At 46.6% G+C, this 27,933-nt stretch overlaps 1 protein-coding gene across 1 annotated transcript in view; it reads right to left on the reverse strand.

Annotated features, from left to right (window-relative positions):
• Window positions 1–22,133: 22,133 nt before the first annotated feature.
• LOC144093683 (uncharacterized) overlaps window positions 22,134–27,933 on the reverse strand; it is a 28,148-nt gene continuing 22,348 nt past the window's right edge. The window contains exon 6 of the mRNA XM_077627270.1: window positions 22,134–27,801. Within this exon, the coding sequence (XP_077483396.1) occupies window positions 27,712–27,801 (90 nt within the window). The 3' untranslated portion in view covers window positions 22,134–27,711. The remainder of the gene's footprint in view (window positions 27,802–27,933) is intronic.

The following is a 27,933-nucleotide window of genomic DNA, read 5'->3' on the forward strand; positions in this document are numbered from 1 at the left end:
AGCTTGGTTTGTTTGAACAGGCGAAAATACGGAAAATAAAGATATTTTTATATATACGTTTCCTCTTGAGGATTTAAAACGTTAAACACGTGAAACGGTCGGAGCGCTAGACAAGCGCAACGAATATGCATTCTCTTCATTATCCGGAAAACCACCATTTTCATCTGCCATGTCCTGGCTAAGACGCAACTAGTGCTTCAATGTCATTAATGGTAGTACCACGCCAGGTTTTCCATGCAAACGAAGCCAAGTATGGCCACGGTCCGCAAAGCCTCACGCTGTGTTAAGCACTGTGCTGAAGAGTAAACGGTTCGTTTGCACTTCTCCGAAGAGCGGGATTGAATATCAATTGAAATACGGTGCTTAAATAAACCACCTCCATAAACTGTCTGCCCACTTCGAAAAACAATGCTCTGCAGCTTACCCGTACTTCGGGTATGTCGAAGACAATGCCGTCAATCCGTCAATGATCCATGGCCGGTCTGCAGTCAGTGAAACAGAGAAAGGGACCTTGCGGGCTGCGAGAACAATTAACTATGTGACGAAACGATTCCTGTAATTAATAGAACGCGGAGTTCAGCTCATTCGTCGCAGGGCACCGACAACGGAAACAGAAAAAGACACCCCGACAAACGGAAAAAAGCGTTTCGAGGCAGGCTGGGCACCTTGGGCACGTCTAAACTTGCCCCGGAAGATTCTAAAACAGCCGCTTATTACGCAAAGCCGCCACTTCACCCCAAAGCTATAACTATCACCGCCGCTTCTGCTATGGTAACACCTCGGCATATTTTTAACGTCGTAATGTTCCAGGCGCTTCCTTTCCGGCTATCGCAGGCGCCAGGACGGCACCGTGACGCAGAATTTGCCCACTATCGCGGAGCGCTTGGACGCCGCTAGTTCTGCGGTTGTTGCTCGTCGCTTTTGCGCCTGCCTTGCCATTTCATGCGCAAGTGTGCTCATGCCTAGGACGCGGCACAAAACCACCGTATTAAACCCAGAGTAACAACCCGCTCTCGACACAGGCTGGATGGGCATGCTGTTGCATGATCGAGACTCTTAGCTGATCAGGCGCATTTTTTTCATACCAATAATTACGATTCTTGGTAATACGAATGGACGACGCAGCTGACTGGGGATATTGCTGGCCTTCAGTCGCGTTACATCCTTAGACGCTAATCGAATGCACGGCGCGCACAGGTGGAACCATGTTCAAGTCAGCGGCCGCGAACGCCATTTGCAGGGCGCCGTCTGTTCAATCAGAGCCACTCCCCTCCCCCCCCCCCCTCATTTCGTCTCTCCCCTCTCCGATTCCCCCCCCCCCCCGTTTCCTCTTCATCCTCTTCGAAGTTTCAACTCAATACGTAGAAAATGCCATAAACAGCTGCACTCCTCCTTTTATAGAGCGAAAGAGCTCTCCTCAGTGAGAAGTAGCTCCATGCCGTGCACCAAAGATCATAGTCAACGTTAGGCGTCGCGCATTGTGTCTTATCCCCGGTTGGAAAGCCGGTGATCCGGAGTAAGCTGTCCTGCTCCGAGAAACCGAAGAGAGTATTTCAATATGCGATTTGTATTCAGATCCTGTGCTCCGAATGGACAGCGACAGATACTTTTCTCCTTCCCATATCCAGGGACACACTCCGAACCACCGGTTGGAATGGGCACCGATTGGAATACGCCATTAGTTCAGGGCAGTCGTGCCGTAGGTGCGTCAAAATGGATGGGTGTATAAACGGTTTCCAGCGGTGTCCGCGCGCGTGGTTCCGCGCGATCGCGTGTGCTTACAATTTCGTCGTCTTTGGCACTTGCATGTCGCCTCCGTGTGGGACGCTACAGGGTCGCAGGTTTATCGAGCGACAGAGGAAGAACAGGAAGCCGCTGTTCTGAAATTTTCGGTGTCGATTGCAGCGCCATAACACACTGCCTAGCGAGAAGAGCAAGCAGTTTTGGGAAGTACTCTTAGTACTTTTCCGCGCCACCTTCAGACTCTTATTGGCGTGAGCCTCCCTGCTCTGTTGAAGGCGCACGTGCCTTGCGTCAACTATGTGGGCTACGCCGAGAGAAGCTAGGCAATGAATGCTGTCAGCCAAACGCGGGTATTTAATCGCGCAGAATGTGTTCTCGCGTTTGCAGCGGCCCAAGCGGCTGACAAAAGCAGTTTTGAGTCGCCGAATGGAACAACTGCAGTGCCACCTGGGCACCGCAAGTTCCCTATACGCGTCTCACTCCACGTCCTGCTCTCGCCTTACCTTGCTCCTTTCTCTTTACTCCTCACGCCCTTGCGATTGCAACATCGCCACCGAAGCTCAGCGCAGGACAGGTGCGTAACAGCTGCGCATCAAAGAGACTGATAGAATGCACATCTACTGTGCATCACTAGCCGTTTGGATTCTAGCAGGAGCTACAACTTGCGATGGGCAGTCGGGCACCGAATTCATAAAAATGTTTGCTCATAAAACCTGCTTGAGATTAACCTGCACTTTACGCCACCGAACAACGACTGTATATGTCCACATTGCTGAAGGGATGGGAGATAGCCAATTAGAGATCATTCTCACGTGCGAGTTGATTTGTCCAGTAAAATAGCCGATATTGCTTGTAGGTCTAGCAACACTGGGCCCGTGGCTTCTGGTTCCCGTCTTGCCAGTGCTGCCAACCCTAGGGATTTTCCCCTAGATCTAGGGAATTTGAACTTTGTTTAGGGGGAAAGGGATTTTTGTTGTAATCTAGGGAAATTTTACTTTCCGCATGTGTCTTATTTTTCGATGTGAATCGGCTCCTTATTTACTGTTTCTTCACCACCTTGATTTTGAGAATCTGGCTATGCGCCATGTGCACGAGGGGAAAGCGTTGTTGGGATCGAGGTGGCGTGGTCGGGCCGGGAGGAGGTACGAGGATGACGGGACTCAGGGAGACTTTGGGGGGGACAACAAGACATTCTATTTACATGGTGAAGGAAATGCACGGACTGTACAGAGATGATGAGGGAAGCGCTGGTAGAGACTCGATGGGTAAGGCGGACGGGCGCCCTGAAATAGAGTTTGCCTCCGGTTCCCGCCTTCTTTACCCGTTAAGAAACAAGTCTCGCCACCGCCCTTGAACAGAGTCGATGGCGCATCTGCCTAGGCTAAAGTTGGGACGCTTCCTTTGCTTCGAATTTCCTGGTCGGTTCCTGGAACAGTCTAGCTTTAGCAGTACCAGAAGCACGCTGTCCAAGAAGCACGATTCCTCGAAATCACGGCTGAAGGTAGTTGGGTGTGTTTAGAGGAAACTGACGCCAACCAATATTTTTAACTTTAGCCAAGGTTTCTGGACCAACACGGTCTCTTCTTCAGGGGTGACTAAAGTGTGCCAGCAGCAGCGGGTTGCTGCCTTCGTTCTCCGTTTGTTAGCGCGTGGCGCACTCCATGCACAAACGTACGCGGAGGAGAGTGTTGCTGGAGTGCTATTCATCGACACCTTTGTCAGCCGGATGTGCCATGACTCCGCAGTCGCCTCTTGAACCGGTTTGGCTCCACGGCCAAGACGCTCACCTCCTCGAAGGCTATCCTGTGGTCGGCGCGCTCGCAGTGTTCGGCGAGGGAGTTAGATTCTGAATTCATTTGCCGGATGTCATTTTTGTGTTGCCTTATTCTTTGGTGGAGGTTTTTTGTTTCGCCAATGTATGGTGCCGGGCACTTTGATCATAAGATTTTGTAAACGACACCTGGTTGTTTTTCTCTGGGACGGTTTTTCGGTCGTGGCAAGAAGCGGCTTGTTGTCGAAACAGGTTCGTGAGCCTATGTAGATTCCATGTTTTCTCAGAATGCGTGCGAGTGCCTCGCTGGTTCCCCTCACATATAGAAGCACAACACGTGCGTTTCGTTGTCTCATTGTTAGCTGGTTCCCCTGCCCTCTGAGCTTGACTGGCGACCAACGCGCTGAATAAAGCCACGTGTATAGCCATTCTTCTGTAGGCCGGCGAGAACGGTGGATTCTGCTTTTCTCTCCGCTTCAGAGGAGCAGATTGACTTTGCTACTCCAGTCGATCTGCACCGCACATTCTTCGTCATCACGTCATCATCATCATTTATTTTTCCCTTAAGGCCCCGCCCCTTCACAGGGTATTACATAAGGAGGGCTTCGTACATAGGAAAATACAAGAACAAAGCCAAAGAGGTTTTAAAAAAAAACAGATCTAGTAAAACATATATAAACATACAAAGAGGGAAACTAGGACAACGATACAAGCAGTAACATCAAATGAGAACACAATTAGAACAGTTAAAAAAATTCAATCGAGCAGAGAGAGGAAATTACAAACGAATTGTTTCAGCACTTTAATCTAAGGGTGAGCTGCTTGTTGGAAGGGCTGGTCTAGGTTGGACTCTCTTGGCTGGGTTCCGGTGAAATTCCGTAGAAAAATTCGTGACGAGTCTCCTTAGAACCAGTCCCCGTGACTCGCCAGTTGAAGGTGAAGTGGTTAGTCTTTTTGAGGCCCAAGTCGACCCGGATGCAAGCAGAAAGAGTCGTTGCTCTTTCACAACAGCTTAGGCGACTTCATATGAAGTCTCGCAGGCGTGTGTCACCACTTCGCGCACTTTTGCGTGCACTGCCAGACACCCTTAGAGCGTGTGGGGGTAGCGGTCTCGGTCACAAAGGAGATGCCCTCGACTTAGCGTGACATAAAGCCGATCTGTTTGCGGGATGTACCGTTGGAGCGTGTACCGTACAGAGACCCAAAGAACTTCATACCTCTTGAGGAGATATACCTCGGCGGAAAAGTGATGTCGGCACTGTCGGAACCATAGACCGAACCATTATTCACAACTTCCGCCTCAGATGTTTGGAATTTTATATTGAAGCGGCAAGCCAGATATATTAACCAGATTCCCATTGGACAACGTCCAGATCAAGAGACTGGAGGCAATCGACCCGCAAGTTGTCATCGAAAAGCGGATTTATTCAATAGCCCCATTTGCCACATCATTCCCTTCTGTGGTGCCAGAAAGAGAAATGAACAAAACTGAAGCAGAATGGAGACTGCTCCGCAATAGAGAAATGGACCTGCCGGCAGATGCGAGCGTTGAACGCTTTTGGAAACGAGTGAGAGACGCCTGGCAAGGAGATGGGAGCCCAATGTTCCCTCTCTTGAGCGACTTCGTCTACAAGCTCCTTTGTTTGCCGCACTCCAGTGCAACAGTGGAGAGAGTTTTCTCTCAGATCAACCTGATGAAAACAAAGACCAGAAACAGCTTGGTGATGCAAACCCTGGCAGCTACGCTTCACACCAAGCGGGTTCTAGGAGGGGCCAACTGTTATGACTTTGCAGTGAACGAACGCTTAATTGGCCTCATGAAAAAAGAAATGTGTATGCAGGAGTGAAACTCAGTCGGGATGCCACCCGAATGACGTGTCCTATGTTTTAGCGTTTGTTTGTTCACGCCAACATTTGGGCAAAAAGTGGATTTTCCCTCGCTCTTTGACTGCAGCCTGTCAGCGTAAGTGTTCACTGCGAGATTTTCGTTCATTTCAGGGCTTAGGCCAGGATTTATTAGGCTTTGATACTAACTAATGTTTTCTTTACCCGTGATCACGTGGTACGCGAGTTTCATGGGAAATCAATGTGTTATTTATATCAAAGTTGCTACCAAAGTGTGGTAAGAGGGTCTCTGCGAAATAAAAGAGTTCACAATTCAACTACGCACCTTTTTTCCATGCCTGAATATTTTTTTTTCGCATCTAGGGAAATCTAGGGAAGTTTGAGTGAAAATTTGGGGGAGAAGTGGCTTTCGAGGTTGGCAGCACTGCGTCTTGCTGACGTGCTTGAATATCGGCGAAGCTGTCACAAATCTAGCGAGTAGAAATTAAAAATCAAAGCTTCGGCCGCTGCGCTGCTTATACTGCTTATCTTTTACCGAAAGTATGTCCTTCCTTTTCATTAAGTAGGCGCCAGCATGCTTATATTGCGACTTTGCTTCCTTGGAAGTTTGGTGCTGAAGATGTCAACAATTGGCACCAGGAAAGGCGTAGAAAAGTCTAACTCTGTGTCGTTGTCGTTTTAATGCGCGCACTTAGGCATCGGTTCGAGCCAACGTTGGTTCGAGCGAAGCGCATTATCATCGCTGTTATATTTTCAAGTGGACGAAAAATCGCATGGTAGAATAGAAAGCGTTATTTTGTGCTACGTGCGCAAATGCGGTGGCCTGGAGCAACTTCTGCGGCACTGCAAACTTTCGTGCGCTCCACAGTTAGCAGCTTAGAAGTGTAATCACACATGACACACGGCCAGCTGCGTAATACCATCCTTTCAACTGTAATGTGCTCTGCACATCCGCATTTTTCGACATCACCGGTCGTTACAGAACCGGGCGCAGTTTACTGAGTTTCACTGCCTTAGCTTCTAGCGCCATGTTTTAAAAGAGGCGGAAGATGCGTTTGCAAGATATTTCAATGTTAAGAGTTAATATTGTTTTAAATATTGTAACCAAAGACGCAGTTATTTTTTAGATTTCCTACTTCTTTAACGTGCACTGACATCGCACAGCACACGGGCGCCTTAGAGGAAAAACGCTAAGGTGCCCGTGTGCTTTGCGATGTCAGTGCACGTTAAAGATCCCCAGGTGGTCCAAATTATTCCGGAGCCCTCCACTACGGTACCCCTTTCTTCCTTTCGTCTTTCGCTCCCTCCCTTATCCCTTCCCTTACGGCGCGGTTCAGGTGTCCAACGATATATGAGACAGATACTGCGCCATTTCCTTTCCCCCAAAAACCAATTATTATTACTTTCAGTGTTTTAGCGACCATCCCTGGTAGCGGACTTGTAAAAGAATACCGAGCAGGAACCTTGACTAAGCCACGTAGCTGATCGCGAGCACGCCTTGATCTTTCAGGTATCGAAAATGGAGCACGGGAAAGCAGCGAATAGTAAATGTCAGTTACGAGTGTTTCTCAGAAAAACAACTCAAGAGCCAAACTGAGTAGAACAACACAGAAGATGTGGCAATCTGCAGGCAGGCCCAAGGGCTTTTCAGAGCGCTAGTTGACGTGACGGGATGGAACGGAAGCGATGCGTACTGCCCCTCTGCACGCAGAGAAAACTGCACACTTGCCCGGCTTTCCAATCCACAGGGAGACAAAACACAGTTGGCAATGGAATTCCTGTGCACTCGCCCTCACTCATCATTTCTTCGCCGTATTTATTTGTTTGCTTCCTCGTTCACACAAAGAGCGCAGTGCTTGGAAGCGAACAAAACTGAGTAGAGGATGCGTTTGCTCTTTATCGCGATTATTTATCACGGCCTTGTTCGATAGAATTCCGGCAGTCGTTGTTCCTACTTTAGGGCTGTGCTTTATGGCGGCGTTTCCATTATTTCGCAGCTTTAGTGACGCTGAGCTTTCTCGCGATTTATTTCTGCAGCTCATATATCTTTGCGCGAGGCTCAGTGGATGTTTTGAGGTGCGCACGAAAACCAAGAGTGGTTTGACAAAAGAAGCTGGCCTTTCGAGAAAAGCTATCCCCTACGCCCCCGTTCGCTTCCTGTCGATAAAAAAAAACAGTTACGAAACTGTTGCACAATTTATGAAGACGTTTGCGATACAGCAAAGCCCTTGCGCACTGGAACTCCGCCTGGTTGCGCACAGGTACTGATTGGTGTTGCTTCCAGTCTATGTGATTTTTGATTTATGATCTCTTTTATGAACGTTGTCATTTCTTCATTGCGCTCTCCTGCAAGAGATGTCCGTGAATCACCTCCTTTCAACTCCATCAGTTCACCCCCGCACTGAAACCGTTCATTCTCTGTCTGGCCTCACTTGCTGACTACGAAACAGGTTAGGTTAGGTTAGGTGACCGGTGCCGTCTCTGCCGACAACTAGTTGTCAGTTAAGTCACTATGTATGAATGACTTCTTTAACATCTTGGATTTTTTTGTTTTTTCATCTTTTCAATCGCTCCTCAGCATGGCGCCGAAGCAGCTGATTTTTTTTTGTTGCATTCCTTTTACTCCCGAAACGTCGAGGTTCTAAGCTATAGTCTGCTAATGAAATCTTACAGAAATTTTGAAAGCATCTCTCATAAAGCATAGAATAGGTTAGTCTATAGGTGTCTAGCCGCAATCCAAAGCAGCCGGCGGAGAAATCCCTCCCGCAATACTTTTCGCAACATTAGCGTCAAGAAAAGAGGAGTAATGATGTGAAAAATGTTATTCCCAGACGCCTGTGACACAGACCCCAAAAAAGGCACAATTACACAGCGGATTCCAACTTCTAATAGTATTTACATTTTCACAAGTGCCAAGGCCACCATCCTTTTCATGAAACTGAAAAAGGAAAGAAAAGAACTACGCAATCACGGATGTATTTTTACTTTTCTATCATTAGCATACGATATGAATAGCTAAGTGCTAAATGTTCTGAGTTGGTGCGTGCTCTATCAGGACATATAATTACCGGAAGCCATCATGAAGTTTCCGAAAAAAAATTCAGGGGGATGGCGAGGCACTTTGTTGACCTAAAGTGCGGTGAGGCGAAAGCCTTTAGCTCGGTGCTGCTGCTTCTGTCACTGATGTGTGGTTAAGATGTCAAGTACGCAATTGTTTGTGAATCTTACACGCTGGAGTCACTGGAGGGCATTTGGGAGGCATCCGTCTGATTCGACGCCTTTCTGCAAACACTCACCAGCGTCCTAGACAAGGAGAACTACATATGCGTTGGTAGCACGCTCGGCTGCGGAACGGAAGGATGGTGGTTCGAATACCATCGTGCACAAAGATTTTTTTTATCGAGTTGAAGATCGTAACGGATAGGTGGACGGACGGACGCGAGCATGAGCCATTAAAGGCTTTCGCCTTAATAGCTCGAACTTCACTGCTTCAAGGCAACCGAGAAAAGTGCAACCAGCGTTTCACGCATTTCTGACACGTTCCCGGCAACGCCTTGTGGCCGTTCTCCTGTGACCTACGAAGGCAATACCGACGTGGGCGATCACCAACGCGTGCTTTTACTTTGCCTCTCTCTCGGTCAGCATGAGCACACAATGCTACTGCATCTGTGAATTCTTCGTAGTTGACGTGGGCCGTTTTTCAGCGCCGCCAGCAGCGAAAATGTGCGCAAGGTTGCTAGGCAACTGAAGCGAATGCAGTACCCGTAAACAACAAAATGCAAGTATTATTGGGGAGTTTTGCAGCACAAGAGACAATACTGGATCATCTTGCAAAGACAGCGCATGCAGCCTTCACACAATACTGCATGAATAAGTAGTCATACCAGCGTCGTCGCTTTTAGTAGAGCGGGGATGTATTTTGTAAGATTTCTTTTCCCTTTCTTTTCTTTTATGTCTCTGTCATGGGTTAGACACTGCTTTATCAAGGAAGCCGGTGAGCCACACTGCTATCATAGGCCGCCACAATTAATTAAGGGGCAAAAAAATAAAAGTAATACTAAAGCTAAATATTTCCACCCATCATGTCAACGAAGTCTGCGCGCATACCAGCCACTCGGTCACCATGTCATTGCTAGGTTAGTTTTGCTAAGCTGTTCTTGCGCCAATAAAATCAAATCATCATCATCATCATCATGTCACTGCCCTTTTAGTAACGCGGACGTAAGACTCGGGTCCTAATAACAGCGCTAATGTCGTTCCAGGGTGCATTCCGCTTTCACTACAGAAAGCATTAAAGACTTCTTTGGGAAGAAATTAGAATCCCAGTGTTTTTACGGCAAAGCAGCAGATATTGCGCAGAATAAAAGGCATGCGAGGAAAATGATCAAGCATTGTATAGTAGCTATTGTGAGTGAATGCTGCTAAATAAGGAGACCTCTTTTTGGATTCAATATTTCACATCTCTGAAAAAATTAACGTCACTGGCGTTTTTTAATAAATACAGAGGTCCACTTGGAAGTAGTGCAATATAAGCCACTCCCAATTTTAAAAAGCACGGATGCTAGAATTTGACTGATACTGTCCCAAATGTGCTGGCACCCTGCAAGTTGTGGGAGCGACTGGCAGTACCTGGCGTTTAAAATCCAAAGCAAACGTAGGCGTTGACGTAGCTGCGCCTCTGCAGACTGGTCATTGCTGACTTATGCACGACAAATGGAAACTGTACTGGCGATTCACGTAATGTATGTTGGTTTGGTTTTATAGTTTTATTGGGTTATCGACCCAAAGCGACTAAGCCTATGAGGAACGCCGCAGTGGAGAGCTCCGGATACCTTCGACCACCTGGAGTTCTTTAAAGTGCATCGCTCAGTACACGGGTCTCTAGCATTTCGCATCCATCGAATGCGACCGACCACGAAGTCCGGGATCAAACTCGCTTTGGCTTTGGCTTATGGGCGTTTAACGTCCCAAAGCGGCTCAGGCTATGACAGACGTCGTAGTGAAGGGCTCCAGAAATTTCGACCACCTGGGGTTCCTTAACGTGCACTGACATCGCTCAGTAAACGGGCCTCTAGAATTTCGCCTCCATCGAAATTCGACCGCCGCGGCCGGGATCGAACCCGCGTCTTTCGGGCCAGCAGCCGAGGACCATAGCTACTAAGCCACAGCGGCGGAACGCGTAATGCATCAGGAACAGTAGTTGTTTGTACATGGTAACATTTACAGCATACAGGCTGTGCAAGGGAATGGCATTCGGATTTACTGTGACGTCACACGATCATGGTGCGCTGCGTGGTGCGTGAGTCGCAAGCGTGCCGTCTCTCAGTCGCCCAGAAGAAGTAGTACTCTCAAGAATATCTAGAACGTCAGGATGGTTTAACAGATGTCCAGAAGCTTAAAGAGAAAACAAACAAAGGTCCATTTATTTTAACTCTCTTGCATGGCTCTATAAAGAAAAATTTTATAACAATAGCCCTTTATTACTTGTTGTAACACCTCCATGGGTTACTTTCATGCGACATAGCACAACACTAAAGAGAAGTGTGCTACAGAGTGCAATTTTCACATCAAACAAAAGTAAGAATGTCTAACAAGTTAAAAGGACACGGCACAAATTTAAGTTGGCCTGTATCGATAGATTACCGTGTTCCAAGAAAAGGATCCAACTTTCATTAAGACAAGGAGCTTTTGGTTTGGTTTATGAGGGTTTAACGTCCCAAAGCAACTCAGGCTATGGGGACGCCGTAGTGAAGGGCTCCCGAAATTTCAACCACCTGAGGTTATTTAAAGTGCACTGACATCACACAGTACACATGCCTTAAAATTTCACCTCCATCGAAATGCGACTACCGCGGCCAGGATCGAACCCTTGCGTTTCGAGTCAGCAGCCGAGCACCATAACCACTGAGCCACCGCGGCGGAAAAAGGACATTTATTGGCTAGAAAAGGTCGGAAATAAAGTACTGGGAAATAAAATACGTAATCAATTTTACAAGAACAAAACTGTATGGACTTGTCCTCACTCTCCTCCTAAGATAATAAATCGGGCACTTGAAGGAGAGCTACTGTCCCATTATAAACAAGATTTAAACGCACAAATCACTTAGTGTGCAGTATGTTTATGGCAGGTTCTCACAAATCATGAATGGCAGTTTACCAATATATCCCTCAAGAAAAAAGTATACAACAGCTGTAGCTTAACAGCACTCACCTATGGAGTAGAAACATGTAGGCGGAAACAAGGACAACGCAGCGAGCTATATAACGAAAAATGACAGTTGAACGTTAAGAGACCGAAAGCAGGCAGAGTGGGTGAGGGGACAAACGTCGGGTTAATGACATCCTAGTTGAAATCAAGAGAAAGAAATGGGCTTGGACAGGGCATGTAATGCGAAGGCAAGATAACCGCTGGTCCTTAAGGGCAGCGGAGTGGATTCCAAGAGAAGGCAAGCGTATACCAGGTGACGGCAGACATTTAGGTGGGAGGACGAGATTAAGAAGTTTGCAGGCATAGGGTGGGCGTAGCTGGCAGAGGACATGGTTAATATGGAGAGACATGGGAGAGGCATTTTCCCTGCAGCGCGCGTGATCAGGCTGATGATGATAATGATGATGATGATGTTTTCGGCTGGCTGCCTTTATTTACTGAAATAAAATATGCCTCACGAGAAATAAGTGTGAAGTTCATCGGTATGTTCATTGCATAAGCGTTGTTCTTTGCGCATTTAAGGCTTCAGTCCCGTATAGTCACCGAGTTTGTGTTTTTTATCACAGTGTGAGAATCTGCTACGAGGCCCAAATATCTCTTGGTCGGGACCACGCATTAAAGAATCATTCCAGCCCTTTGAAACATCCAGCTTCATTGCTTGGAAGTTCAGCGTTCCTGCGACGACAATGAACACAGGAAAGTAGGTTTGGATGCAGGAGTGAATGAAGGAAGAATTTGGGGAAACGGAAATATAATAATAATTGGTTTTTGGGGAAAGGAAATGGCGCAGTATCTGTCTCATATATCTTTGGACACCTGAACCGCGCCGTAAGGGAAGGGATAAAGGAGGGAGTGAAAGAAAGGAAGAATAGGTGCCGTAGTGGAGGGCTCCGGAATAATTTCGGCCGCCTGGGGATCTTTAACGTGCACTGACATCGCACAGCACACGGGCGCCTTAGCGTTTTTCCTCCATAAAAACGCAGCCGCCGCGGTCGGGTTCGAACCCGGGAACTCCGGATCAGTAGTCGAGCGCCCTAACCACTGAGCCACCGCGGCGGGGCAACGGAAATGATCCAGCAGAGCCTAGTGACGCTGTGAATGGTAGCACAACGTTTAAGGTTCTTTCTATGCTTAGCGACGCTCATTATTCAGCAACCACAGTTTCTATAGCACTGTGCACACTAGTTTATCAAGGCTTTGAACCATGCGATAATGAAAGCTATACTTCACGGAAGTTTCGAATGAATGCGTTGGCAACACCGCGGCAATAGGAGGTGCAGGAGGCGCTCATTAAATAGTGGCTTGTCCTCCTCCTCCACTTGCTCCATATATAGCCAGGTCCAACAGACACCTTACGTCCGGGCCGCGGAATTAAATAGGCGGGATTGGGGTGGCACGGTGATTGCTCAGCAGAGAGGTAATGTAAGCCGTCAAGAGCGGCCATAGCTCAACCTGAAAAGGTTGGCAATGTTTGTGCGGGCGTATACAATGTGGGTAGGTACGAAATAGGCCTTAAGCACCGCGACTTGGAAAAAAAAACGGCCCTTTTCCTCTCGCGATCGAGCGGTCACAGTCGATTTTCTCGGGTATAAGTAGCAGCGGCGTGGAACCATTTGCCTTCGTAAAATCGATTAAGCGCGAGCTGTGGGTGAGTATTCCAGGTCACGCTTTCTTTTTTCGGTGTTGAATGTCACTCAGTAAGGATACAGAGTGGACCATTTCTGCCGTGGGCGTGCAATTCTTACAGATTGCGCATCAGCAGAATTCACGTCATGTCACTCAATGCTAACGAGGTAAATTCGGTCTACAAACAAACACAAAAACGGAATACGCCTCGATCCAGTTTGAATAATATTGCAATCATCTGCGAATATATAGAAGAATAAACGCAGCGAATAATAATAATAATTAATAATTGTTTTTTTTGGGGGGGGGAGGAAATGGCGCAGTATCTGTCTCATATATCGTTGGACACCTGAACCGCGCCGTAAGGGAAGGGATAAAAGAGGGAGAGAAAGAAGAAAGGAAGAAAGAGGTGCCGTGGTGGAGGGCTCCGGAATAATTTCGACCACCTGGGGATCTTTAACGTGCACTGACATCGCACAGCACACGGGCGCGCCTTAGCGTTTTTCCTATGATAAGAAAAAACTCTCATCTTTACAGCAGTTTTCGAGACGTTCGTTCGAGGTCTTTCGAGAAATGCTTCGGTGCTTTTTACATAGAAAAGACTAAACTGCTGCTGTAATTCGCGTATGCGAGCTGCAATGTTTGATACCCACATATTAAGGCAATCACGTGCTACACGATGCCGTCCTGTTTATTTCTGCTTCTTTTGTCCACAAATAATCTTCGTGCTTAACAGCGCTAGCAGTTAAACCAAAGGTTCCCGGCCACTATATACACATAGTAGTAATAGTAGTCATCGTCCCGATAACTTGCGCCTTCGATCCCGTGACCACCCCATGCACATGTCTGGCTCTCCGCGCTAACTTCGGTCGCAACAAGACGGCGCGCGCCAAACGCCTTGAAACCCGGTATAAGATTTGCGCCTTGAGAGGCAGACTCCCGGGCCCGCTAAGGGTCTTAATAAATCACAGGATTGTCACCTCTGACTGCTAAAAACAAATGTAGTTTAATAATTCAGCTAAGCTTCACTACGTTGAATCCAAGTTTTTCTCGGCGCAGTGCAAATCTTGTAGGCAGGAGACATACCATATGGTGGTACGGGCTTGTCAGGAAAAAAGCAGTTGTGACATAATAAATCATCCAACGTTGGAGGGCTGGGAGGCGGCCCTGTCCAGCTCGGACCTCGAGAAGCAACGAGCCTTCGTCGAAAGAGCACGGGTAGCGGCTTTTAACAACAGTGTCCCGAACTAGGGACCAGGAGATTCTTCCTGTAACCCAAGCACTTTTTGGTTTTCAATAAACGTTTTCATCACCATCTGAAATAACTGCATGGAGTGGCATACTGCGAGCCTGCGCAGCAACATGCCGCAGCAGTTACGGCAGAGTCGCCCGCCGCGACGTATGGCACATCAGTCGCATTCCGGTAGGGAAATGCATACAGCCGAGTCGGAACGTCGTGCTTTGAACGGTGCAAATGTGTCGTTGGCTGCAACTGTAATTTAAAAGCTTACCTGAGCTGAGCGTTCCGTGTTCGAAGCGGAAAGCGTGGTTTTGTGCAGGACTCGTTGCTGCTACATTTTTTTTATTTCGCATCGCAGGCGGCTGCGTTTTTATGGAGGAAAAACGCTAAGGCGCCCATGTGCTGTGCGATGTCAGTGCACGTTAAAGATCCCCAGGTGGTCGAAATTATTCCGGAGCCCTCCACTACGGCACCTCTTCTTCCTTTTCTCTTTCACTCCCTCATTTATCCCTTCCCTTACGGCGCGGTTCAGGTGTCCAACGATATATGAAACAGATACTGCGCCATTTCCGTTCCCCCCCCCCCCAAAAAAAACAATTTAAAAGACAATTAATCGCAGTGCGCGCTCTCAATTTGCCTTATGTTTCAACTTATCCCCGGCATTCTTCGTGACGGAACCTATCCACTTCTCTATAACGACCCCCTCCCACACACACACACACACACACACACACACACACACACACACACACACACACACACACACACACACACACACACACACACACACACACACACACACACACACACACACACACACACACACACACTCACACACACACATACAAACCCCTCCAGTCGCTCTCTCGTAACAGAAACTCAAAATTTTTATTTGGTTTCCCTTTACTAAAGCGAAGCAGGAGAACATGTGGCTTGACTGTCGAGTGGATGAACAGAAGGAAAGTCAGGATAGGAAAAAAAATGGTTATACCGTGAAAGAGGCATCTCTAGATTTGCATAACAAAGATGTTCTCACCCCATCAAGAAAAGTTCTGTGCTGAAGTTGTAGGTCCAGTAACGCATTGTAAGGATGCTTTCAACAGCGAACCGCCCATGCCATTAATCTTCTCACTGTAAAGCATTGGGCCGATGATTTTATAAGCCGCCGCGGTGACTGAGTGGTTATGGCGCTCGGCTGCTGACCCGAAAGACGCGGGTTCGATCCCGGCCGCGGCGGTCGAATTGCGATGGAGGCGAGATCCTAGAGGCCAGTGTGCTGTGCGTTGAAGAACCCCAGGTGGTCGATATTTCCGGAGCCCTTCACCATGGCGTCCCACATAGTCTGAGTCGCTTTGGGACGTTAAACCCCCCATAAACCAAACATTAAACATTCCCGCGGAGAGACAGGAGATAAAAGACTTGAAGGTGTTTATATTTACAGGACGCATTTATTTTCCCTGTGCTTTTCTTTATCTTTTCCTAAAAAAAAGTGGAGGCAATGCGTATAACTCTTGCTCCGGTGGGGCTACTTTTAAATCTGTCCCTTGGTTAGAAGTAAAAACGAATTAAAATTATAGACTTAATCGCTCCCACATTTTGTTCTTTCGCCCGTCTTACCATATCTAACATAAACTGACCAAAAGCGAAAATCCATGCATTCATGGCGCAGCCTTGTCTTTGCAGTGAACAACAAACAATTTATGCTCAGCGTAGTTCTATTACAAACAGGAACTAAATTTCATCGAGCGACAGCGCAGCAGACATGGTGGCCGAAGAGCCACCGTAATGGCGTTCTGATGACGCCTATTTTCACTTACCGGTCTTTGATTCATCGACTCCCTAGAAATATGCTGACGTTGTTTTTGATCGCAGGTGCGACTTGATGAATGGCTTTGATCATTAATGTTAATCGATGGAGCACAGACGCCCCTAAACCAGTTTTCTTCGTGCATTTACTTCGCTGAATGCATATATAGGCAAATGGACGCGCTTGTGCAACCTAAATAAGAAATACGTAAGAACCAAAGTCTGGAACTTCGTCCCTGGTTAACTCTTTCTCTTTTTAAGGAAAAGCAATCGACCTCACTGCATTGCTTTTTACTTCCTTTCGAGCTCGAAACCTTTATTTTTTTAAGATGAAACTCACAAAGAACTTTTTAAACTTAAAGGAACGTTTGCGCTGAGATAAGCAAGTGCTGTGAGTCGTTTTCATTTTTTCGTGATAATTTACGCCGCAATGCTATGAGCAGAAATCAGTACTGCGCTATAGCTCCCGATGGCTGTTGGATGGTTTAGGCGAAAATTGTTTACGGTTTCAACACGGAAAGAACCAGTTTCAGAAGAATTTGCTCTGGTGTTTTTAATCGAACTTTTCAATATACCTAATCCCCCGCCGCGGTGGGTCAGTGGCTATGGTGCTCGGCTGCTGACCCTAAAGACGCGGGTTCGATCCCGGTCGCGGCGGTCGAATTTCGACGGAGGCGAAATTCTGGAGGCCCGTATGCAGTGCGATGTCAGTGCACGTTAAAGAACCCCATGTAGGTGGTCGAAATTTCCGGAGCCCTTCACTACGGTGTCCCTCATAGCCTGAGTCGCTTTCGGACGTTAAACCCCCCTAAGCCAAACCATCAATATACCTAATTGCCTAACCATTTGGATGGTTCGGTAGACTGCATCAAAAGCGGAATTATCTGCGCAGACAGTGCAGCCGGCATCTTCCGGAACAGGGTAAAAGATTTCAGAGTATGCCGCATGCGAGTCGGCGAAGACTCGGAGCGGATTCACCCCGGTGTGTGACAGGTTTTAAGATAAAAGCTGGAGTGCCGTCGCCGGATCAGAACCGGTTCATGTTGCGATTTCTCTATTAGATTCCCAGACGCTGCCTTTCAGTGCACAGAGGCAGCTAAGCCAACCAAACCAGCTATTCACGTTAACAACTGGCTTCTGAAATTAAAGAACAAGATCACAGAGTCTCTCCGCTTATGGCTGTGTCGACGTGCCTATACTGGAGTATCGCTGGTGTACGTTGAACTGCGGGCGAATAAATCAACTTTCGCGGTCTGTTAGCCAGGCATGGCACGCAAGGTTAAAAGAAACAATTTTAACTTTCTCCCTTTCTTATGGAAGCACTATTTCGCAGGTAAAAACGAATAATGAATGCAAATCTCAGCCAGCGGACGGCTGCAAATTCATTATCATCATCATCATCAGCCTGACTACGCCTACTGCAGGGCAAGGGCCTCTCCCATGTCTCTCCAATTAACCCTGTCCTTTGCCAGCTGCGGCCACCGTATCCCAGCAAACTTCTTAATCTAATCCACCCACCCAATAGATTTCTGCCGTTCTCTGCTACGCTTGCCTTCTCTTGGGATCCACTCAGTTACACTTAAGGACCAGCAGTTATCTTTCCTTCGGATTACATGCCCTGCTCACGCCCATTTCTTCATCTTGATTTCGACTAAGATGTCATTAACCCGCGTTTGTTCCCTGACCAACTCTGCCCGCTTCCGGTCTTTTAACGTTACACCTATCATTTTCTTTCCACAGCTTGCTGCGTTGTCCGTAAGCTGAACCCTTTTCGTTAGCCGCCATGTTTCTGCCCCATAGGTGAGTACCGGTAAGGTATATACAGCTGTTGCATACTTGTACCTTAAAGGATATTGGTAAACTGTCATTCATGATCTGAGAGAGATGATGGTCCTTATTCTTCAAATTAATTCCCTCTCATGATTCAGATCAGCGGCCACTACCTGCCCTAAGTAGACGTATTCCCTTACCACTTCCAGCACCTCGCTACGACCTGTGAACAGCTGTTCCCTTGCGAGACTTGTTTCGGAAATTCGTAGCTGAAGTAGAAAGAAGCCCCGCCGCGGTGGCTCAGTGGTTAGGGCGCTCGACTACTGATCCGGAGTTCCCGAGTTCGAACCCGACCGCCGGCGGCCCTGCGTTTTTATGGAGGAAAAAACGCTAAGGCGCCCGTGTGCTGTGCGATGTCAGTGCACGTTTAAAGATCCCCAGGTGGTCGAAATTATTCCGGAGCCCTCCACTAACGGCAGCTCTTCTTCCTTTCTTCTTTCACTCCCTCCTTTATCCCTTCCCTTACGGCGCGGTTCAGGTGTCCAACGATATATGAGACAGATACTGCGCCATTTCCTTTCCCCAAAAAACCAATTATTACTAACCAATTATTAAGTAGAAAGAACGCACGTCCTGACAATCATTATTGTTACCTGTGTCCTTAAACTTGACAATTCGGTGCAGTGTATCTCCAGATACTGGCGTACTGCACACTACAAAACAATTTCTGTGATCAAGGAGAAGTTAGGGCACTCTATAATAAGGACCTTTCCTTTTTCTAACTCCAATTAGCGCCGAATATGGTAGGCACAGATTACTGCGAGCATTCCGTTAAAGGGTGATTAGGGCAAGGTTCTCGTTTCACAAAATCAGGGGCAGCTATTGTTTCAGTCGGCGGGCTAATTTTACACCGCGTAACGACGCGGACGGCGCTGAATGGAAATGAGATGTCGTTTTCCTGGATTGGCGCAGTAAAACGTATATTCGCTTTAGGTTGGGAACGGCCAGGAACAAAACTGCGGCGCGCGAGAAGCAAAGCTATTTGACGCGACTGGGTAATGTCCGCTCATTAAGTGGAGAAAAGACTCGCTAATATTAGCGGACGGAACGTTAGCCCCGCCGAAGGCCACGGAGCTTCCTAGCGAGCTGTTAACAAGCTAATAACTCCGGTGATTATGGCACCTTTCTCAGCAAAGAGCCATTTCTCTCATTTTAGAGCGCTTCCTTTCCTGAATAAAGGTTTTGTTTTTCTTTCAACAGATAGCAACACAGCCAGCCTACTTCTTCGGTGCCCGAAAAACCGAAAATAAGCTCTCCTCCATATGTTTCCTCGACCAGCAGGTGACTTAACGTGCTGTCTCTAATGTTATCCAAGTCCAGCTTTCTCGAGCAAAAATTTTGAAAATTGGAATATTGTAAGACACTCTTATGGAAATATTGAAGATAATGGTCCATTATTCTGATATGTAGCAAAATCATCCTTTTAAAGTGTTTCCATCGATCGCATCGAACAGTTAAGTCTGCCATAGAAAACCAATGGGGAGCGCTTTTGACGATAGCAAAAACGTGGAAAAAAAAATACACGACTACTGTCGGGTGAGCTGCGGATATATTGGTTGTTATGGTGAAATCTTACATCATACGAAAAAATTGCGTTCATAAACGGTTTCCCTCTCAAAAAACGATTTTGCCCCTCCAAAATTGCTGAGTATGCACATGTTCGTTTGCAAACTGTGTCCACTGTGTCGTTAATCTCATGCAGTATAATAATAATAATAATAATAATAATAATAATAATAATTGTTTTTTGGTGGAAAGAAAATGGCGCAGTATCTGTCTCATATATCGTTGGACACCTGAACCGCGCCGTAACCGCCTGAACCGCGCAGTATTGCGATAAATACTTTACGGGGACGAGTGCTGTCAAAAAATATATACATTGTATTTCGCGTTGTGCAAATTGTCGCTAAAGGCGCCGATTTACACGACGGGCGAAATCTGATTCGACCGCGGTCAGAGCACCACGTGAGCCTACATCACTGGCTCCGCCTCGTCCGCGGGCGGCAAACGGCTCGCATGTACATTCATGGCGGGACGGGGGCGGACGGCGAGAGCGGACGACAGCACGAACGGACGGCAAAAAGCAGTTGTAGTAGGCCTTTCCCCCCCCCCCCCCCCCCCCCCCTCACCTGGCGCCGTCATGCTTTCGTTGCTTTCCACCGTCCTCCTCGCATTTCCCTCCCAAGAGCGAGGAAGTGCCCGCGCCACCCCCACAACTGCACTACTGGTAGAAAGGAAATGAGCAGCCGACGGAACCTCGCCAGCCACACCGTTTGAATTAAATGAATAATAATAATTGGTTTTGGGGGGAAAGGAAATGGCGCAGTATCTGTCTCATGTATCGTTGGACACCTGAACCGGCGCCGTAAGGGAAGGTAAAGGAGGGAGTGGAAGAAGAAAGGAAGAGAGAGGTGCCGTAGTGGAGGGGCTCCGGAATAATTTCGACCACCTGGGGATCTTTAACGTGCACTGACATCGCACAGCACACGGGCGCCTTAGCGTTTTGCCTCCATAAAAACGCAGCCGCCGCGGTCGGGTTCGAACCCGGGAACTCCGGATCAGTAGTCGAGCGCCCTAACCACTGAGCCACCGCGGCGGGGGCACCCCACAACTGCACTACTGGTAGAAAGGAAATGAGCAGCCGACGGAACCTCGCAGCCACACCGTTTGAATTAAAGATTCAATCACACAAAAGAGCCCCCCATCCTAGCAAGAGAAAATAAGCAAAAATTCCAGTAATTGAGGTTAATTAGGGAGCTCACTCAGGGATGAGGGCGCACTCTAAAGATCTTGTTACCCCTTCTGAATGCGCAGCAGACTGCTGCAGCTGTGCAACCCACCCAGTTTCCGGACTTGTGAAGCCTGCGCCGTCCCGCGAACGAGGCGGAGCCAGTGACGTCAGTCACGTGATGTGGCCGCGCCCAGGCGAAACCGAGTTCGTCCTGTCGTGTCGTGTGGTAATTGGGGCCTCAAGAGCCGTCTGAAAAATGCCGCGTCCGTGTGCCACCCTGTGAGAATATTATCCAAGCTATGTTAATTATCGGCTTCCCGGGGGATGGGCACTGCTAAGAAAGCACGTTTTATGGCAATCTTGTTGCCAAGCTTTTAGTCGGCGCCGTGACGCGCTTGTGTCCGTCTACAAAGTGATCCAACCAGTTACGCGCCTTTCTTTTTCTCAAAACCAAGAGAGGGTTAAGACTGCGAATAAGGTTAGACTGGGACCTAGAGTGTCTTATTTGCTTCGTGCAAGCTGGCGGTTACAACTCAAATTTTCCAGCTTATATAAAGCTAAAGGTATACACAGATAACTAGGGAAAACATGCTAGCGCACCTAAGTCGCAGGTAAAACATGGGCAATTTTTTATGCTTAATTGATCTAATCATTCCAACTGTTCCCACCATAACAATGGGAATTTTACAATTGACAAGTCCAATTGGAAGCAATTTTTTTTTCAACAGGGCATACGAATGTCCGAAAATATTCACTTAAGAAAAAAAAAATGCTTCACAAACCACGACGCTAGAGAAACACTACCAGAAAAAATCTGACACGTCTGCAATATGTGATGTTAAGCCTGGCTCGATGAGCATTTTCCGCACATGGCCGCGCTGCCGACTTGCACCATTATGGACGCAAGAATAGACTATATATCCATGATAGTAGAAGCTCACCAGCACGGCCACAAGAGTTTCACGTACGGGGTGTGTAGGTTGGCGCCAGGACATCCGTAGTAAGGTGGCGTGGAAAAGGAAAAGGGGGGGCGGGGGGGTTCACCTGCAGAATATTGCATATTCTTCACTCTAAATTCGTGGAATTGAAAATTTTCTGCCGGAGCACGTTAGGGGCCTTTGCCATACCCACTGACTGACTGCAGCGTGCTCTTACATGTATTCCCTTTCATTGAAATGCACTTGCAAAATGATCCTATAGGGAATTGTCTGTATGACCAGCTTCATGAACACTTGGTGAGTGCCTACTCCTTGTATGGCTTGAGTGCACCAAATAAGAGCACGCCCATCATGGCTTTGTGGTGAACTTGTACTAATGAAAGAAAAAATGCAAACTATATGTTGCAGGTTTTATTGTTCTTTGGGCAAGTGAAGCGCTATTTACAAAAAAATATATGCAACTCTGAAAACATGCACACTAATTTCTTTCAAAAGTGCAACAAACCTATATAAATGCACATGGTTGCTCTGGGTCATTGTTCTATCAGCCACTATAATGCACCACACTACACGCTAACATGAACAAAATGTTTATAGTATGCTACCTTTATGCTGCCTTAGACCATGGTACTAGTCCACTTGGATGCAGTGAATGAACACACAGAAAGCAGTCTCAAGTGCGGACACAAAATCATTGCGACTCGATAATGGAATTTCAAGCAGGAATGCAATCCCCCGACTTCTGCACAGTGACAATAGCAATATTAGTTTTTGCACAATATAGTCGACAAAAAATAACTGAGATCCTTCTCTGCCCATGTATACAAACTACAGAGCAATGAAACTGTCATAGTCAAACTAACTGTCAGAGACATCCACGTATGGGCACACACTCCTATGCTATACCATTCTGTAAAATACCTAGTGTAAAGAACCATCCCCCACAAATGTCCAAAAGTGAACTCCGTGCATTATGTCAATTAGAGGTCTGTGGCCTCTAATATCATGGTGCATGAACACAAGAAAAACACTGTCTAAAAAAATATTCACTAGGAAATTTCTTCGGAGATGCGCCATTTACTCTCAAAAATTCACAACATTCTCTCAAAACTCCTCTTATAAAAAAATGCCTGGTGTAAAGTACCATTCTGTATAAAGTTCAAAAACGTCGTCATGGTCTTCAAAAGGTGTACATATCCACTAAAAGCTCACAATGCAGGCACGAAGTGGGAACCAAAAATGGGCCAGGTGTCATCACATATTAGCTCCTCGAAGAATCTTTTCCACACAAAAACTTGGCAATAACATTCAACACGTCTGCAAGAATTCCTACTACACGCCTAAATTCAATGGCAGACACTTATTCAGCACACTGCACAGGCTAACATGCCTTGAGAATGGCACTGACATATCTTGAGCAAAAACTTAATTTGGAAGTCACATAGAAGCCCCTATTTAGGGCTAGGCAACCGTGTGCAGTTCACTTGGAGTTACACAGCACTGCAGATTCTTGTAGCTGCCTTTTACCATTAAGAAAAGTGATTCCAGTCTGAAACACTTTGTTTCGCACCATAGCCAGACAGAAAAAATATATCGCACTACCTTCATTAATTGTTCACAAGACACTAGTTTATCAATTCAGAGGGCAGATGACATGTTCCACTAAATTTTCACTTCAGCACTTGTAATGAGATGCAACAATGGTGACGACTGGAAGGCAATGCACTCTACACTGACCAAATGAGGAGCTGGTTGTATGGAAAAAATAAAGTTAGAGATTTTGCTCTGCTTTCATATAAAGCTTAATGCATATACTTAGAGTGTAACACCAGCTCCCAGAACTCAACATGTCCGAAGATGATATTTAGTACCGTACTGTATTTATTGTATACTGGATTGCAACTAGTTGTGTGCCGTAAATAGATCTTGAAGGAGTGGTTTGCAAGTAAGAACTTTACTCAGTTTTACCTAATCCTATGTGCATAAATTTTTTTTTCTCAAGTTAGTTACCTTTGCTTGTATGTGGTAAGCCTTCAAACTACAGTGGACTCCCGTAAGAGTAAGCTCCATGTGCATGAAAAAGAGTGACAAGGCGGCACGGAGAGGACCAGTGTCAACCGCTCTGTTGTTTAGTGGGTAAAACTCAAGGAAGCAATGATGAGAGGTGACATACACAATGTGCACCAGCAAATAACACGCTTTTGTTCGATGCCTGCATACTCCAACTTTTCATTCCCATAACCTGTCACCTTTATCTGCCTGTAAGTGAGCAAAGCACATTACAACCAACTATGCGTCCCCATTCATTTGAGGACCTGCATTCTATGACGAAATAGAGCGGGCCCAGCGAATACCTGATAGAGATAATGCATTAAAAGCCTCGATTACACCGCGGAAAATTATGCATGCCCTGCTCTGTACGAAAGCCGGCAGGAACTGCATGGAATGAAAAAAGCTGGTGGAGCACTTTATTGGCAGACATCAAATCACCCAAGGTGTTTCGAATTGAAATCAAGGCTGAGGCGTGCACAAAACAGTGCGACCCTACACATGATGGCCCATAATGACGGTTCTGCCGACGGCTTGGACTCCCGAGCACGCGACCCACGGCCATCAGTGCTGACAGCTTTTGCCAGGCTCGCTTTCCTGCTCTCTTCACTGACAGAAACGTCACTAAAATCAATTGCGCATTCATACCAGATGAAGTTATTGTGCAGGTGGTAACAAGATAAGACGTTTCTATGATCAGTGGAACTAGTTCGACAGAGCTTTCTGTAGCAGCTTCAATCCGGAGCTAGTTAGGCCCGGCAACACCGAGTGAGCAGTGCGCCGTCACAAGGTGGGCTACAGCATGGCCACTCACTCTACAGAAAATTGAGCAGCTGTGGCTGCACATCAGTCCTGCTTTCGCACTGCAGGTGAACACCTGTGATTTCATTTTTTTTTTTTAGAGCATAGCTCTTAGCACCCGTTCCTGCATTCCGTGATATAGTCATTGACGTTGTCGGCATAACATGCCACCTGACAGGTCACAGGTCACCTTTCACCTGCCACCTTTTAGGTGGCAGGTGAAAGCTGGCAGGTAGTGCCAAAGCGAAACACCACCTGCCATGGCAGGAGCACACAAATTGACAACCGGAAAGCTGCCATGGGAATATCCCGGAGGGTGGTTGTGTAACATGCCACCTGCCAGCTGTGGCGTGAAAATATGTGCAGAGCTACACTGAAATTTCGCATTACCAAGTACTGTAATCGCATGTCAATTTTTACTCGGTCAACCTGTGACAAGTCAAGCTATTCTTTTTTTGACGCAAAGGCCTAATGCAGGTACTGTTGCCTACTGTCTAAAAATTACAAATGGCAGTGTGAGAGCAGTTCCAGATAGGGTTGGAGTCTGAACAGAAAGCCATGCATGTTGCAAAATGCCTTGGAAGATTTGGAGCAGCCATACTTCTGGCGCGCATCCAAATCATCATTTTCAAGGCACGTATGATGCCTACTTAACACACACTGACCGGAGTGCATGCGCACCTTGTCTAAAGGAGCCTCTTCAATGCCAAAAGGCCTAGTTGCACAAAGCAATGTTATGTGAGAAACTGGAAACAGCCAACAGGCGTCCGACTGAGTTAACTGCAAAGTGACTTTCGGGCGCCAAGTGAAATTTTCTGCGGACACAGGCAAAACACTTAGCATGACGGCACCACTCATCACTTCAGCCTTCGCATGAAATTTCGTGTACATGGAGCTCAGCCTTGAGGATGAGCTTAAGAAACCTAATTTCTCTGATCAGCTGAACAGTTTAGGGGCCTCATTTTGCAAACTTAGGCTAAAACAAACCATTTAACTGCACACACTGTTTAGCACAAACTCTTAGTGCCATAAAAGCATGACCAAATGCGTTTGGTTAAGACAAGTAGTAGACTTCTAGCCTAACAAGTTCCAATGACCCTGCACGCATCCGAGGCACGAGGGCAGTCAGCAGTGTTCAGAAAACATTCCGCAGATCTTGCAACTGAATAGCTGACTGCACACATCTTGGGGGATGTTTGAATATTGTTCCAATGCACTGAAAAAAACACTGCCTGGCAAATTCTTCATTTTCGCTGTTTAGGGTTCTGAATAGGTGTTTTCTTGCAAACTCATCCAAGGTTGCGACAGTTCTGATTAACTAAATGTGGCTGGTTTGCGTTTATGGAGCCCAATTATTTAGGTACATCTGTTGAAATGAACTTCTGATAAGCTCAATAGACACAAACCCCGTCACATCCTATTTGAAAGAACTTCACTTTCTTCACCTCACAGCTGCATCTTGAGTCCACAAGACATAGAAACCATGAAAAAAAAGGTTAATTTCTTGTGGCCATAGTGCATACCTACGCATTGCAGGATGTGCTGTGTTATTCACTTTTGCACATGTAAAGTAAAGGTTTCAATTCTGATCTGCACACAATGAAACTCAGCTCTTTCACATCTCCTGTGCTCTGCGCACTCCTGCACTTAGCTGCAGATGAACCTGCATGCATGAAATCTGCCATGCAGCTTTGCTGCTGTAAAAGCAGACTTTAATGAATGCCTTTTCTAGAGTAGTTATTGCTGATGGTTATTCACAAACAGGCTACTTTGAAAAAATAAGAATTACACTTTTAAATGGAAGACAATTCACAAAAGCACCTCAGTAAGCCACCGATTTGCACAATTTTCTCAACAATATTACGTAGTCTCACAGCAAGGTCACAGAAAATCTGAGAGCTTTTCCTGCTCTTTCTTCATGCACACTCTTTTACACAACATGATGTAGACAAATAATAATGAAAATGCACATGCATACTTGAAGTTCACAAAGTAAGACAAAGTTGAAACAAATAAATATGCTTGTTAAAACAATGAGTGCCTGGTGATGAGTTTGGTCAACAAGCAAGCAAATGAGGAACATGAATATTAAACCTGCATTTGTGGCACGTCCATATAGGAAACAAAATGCCGCCATATTTGGCCAATGTTTGGTCAAGGTAACAGCCTGCCCCAAAAGAAAACCTGTGTAGAGGTCTACGGATGCCGAGAACATCCTGGTCCTGGCAAAACAAAAGCTGAATAATCATCAGCATACTTTCAGCAGGCAGTGATCGTTAACCTCTTCCCCTGATGATCACATTAAGAATGCTGTATTAGCAGTAACATGACAAACAAAAAAGCATGTCCTAGTTTGGCAATGACAACAGGAATGTAAATATAAGCCCATGCCAGTGCTTCTCTCTCGTGGGTGCAACCAGCTTTCTGGCAGGAACACAAGACCAAATTGCTTTCAGCAAGACTGTATTAGGGCACTCGGCCAATCCTCAGGCACCAGCCAAACCTCAAGGCACCTTTGTAGCTGAGCATTTGGAAAAACAAAAATACTACTGATTTAAAATAACAAAACCAGAACATTGCCAAATGGCATCTTGAACAGACAGCTTAGCAAAGTATGCACGGAAAAACACAGCATGGCATTGAACATATTCTTTTTGTCACAAAAACAGAAAGGCTGGGCGACTTAGAATACTGTTATGCACTACAGTTTGCAGATGGCTGCGTCGTTACCCTTCTACCATTCCTGGATACAAACTCTCTTCCGGCCTGAAGTTGGATATTTAAATCTCAATGCAAAAGCGAACTGCTGCAGATGTAACGGGAACAAGGACTCAAAAGTCCTCCTGTCATTAGGGCTTTTTTTCTAAGCACAGAAGAAACCACGGTGAGCGCAAGCCGCACACTACACCGGAAGAATCAGCTGTAAGCACTGATCAGCCATTGATGGCAAAGCGCAGAAGATGTCCGTGGCAACTGTCAGGCCCGCTGGCTGTTCTACCGGGGATGAGTGCTCCGCACAGTCTTCTTTCCTACACCTGGCGAAAGAGCCTGTTCACTCAGAGTGGTTCAGACTGCGTGTTGCAGCAGCATACAGAATTTCAGTTCATGGCAGAAGCACTGCAATCACACTTTTGTCTCAGACAAGGGCAACTGGAACGTAACAGCTTCGCTGTATGGCGGTGGAGGATCCTCTTGAGATGATGATGACGGCCTCTGTGAATGGTAGAACGAGCAGAAAAAAAGTACTGTACGCAAAGATTGAAGTGCAATGCAAAAAGTGAAAACAACATTCATGACAGGCTTTTCAACGAAAAGTGTTTTACAAGACTGAACAAAGTTGGTAGG

The sequence above is a fragment of the Amblyomma americanum genome, chromosome 6 (assembly GCF_052857255.1).
Source record: "Amblyomma americanum isolate KBUSLIRL-KWMA chromosome 6, ASM5285725v1, whole genome shotgun sequence".
In the NCBI taxonomy this organism is placed as follows: Eukaryota; Metazoa; Arthropoda; class Arachnida; order Ixodida; family Ixodidae; genus Amblyomma; species Amblyomma americanum.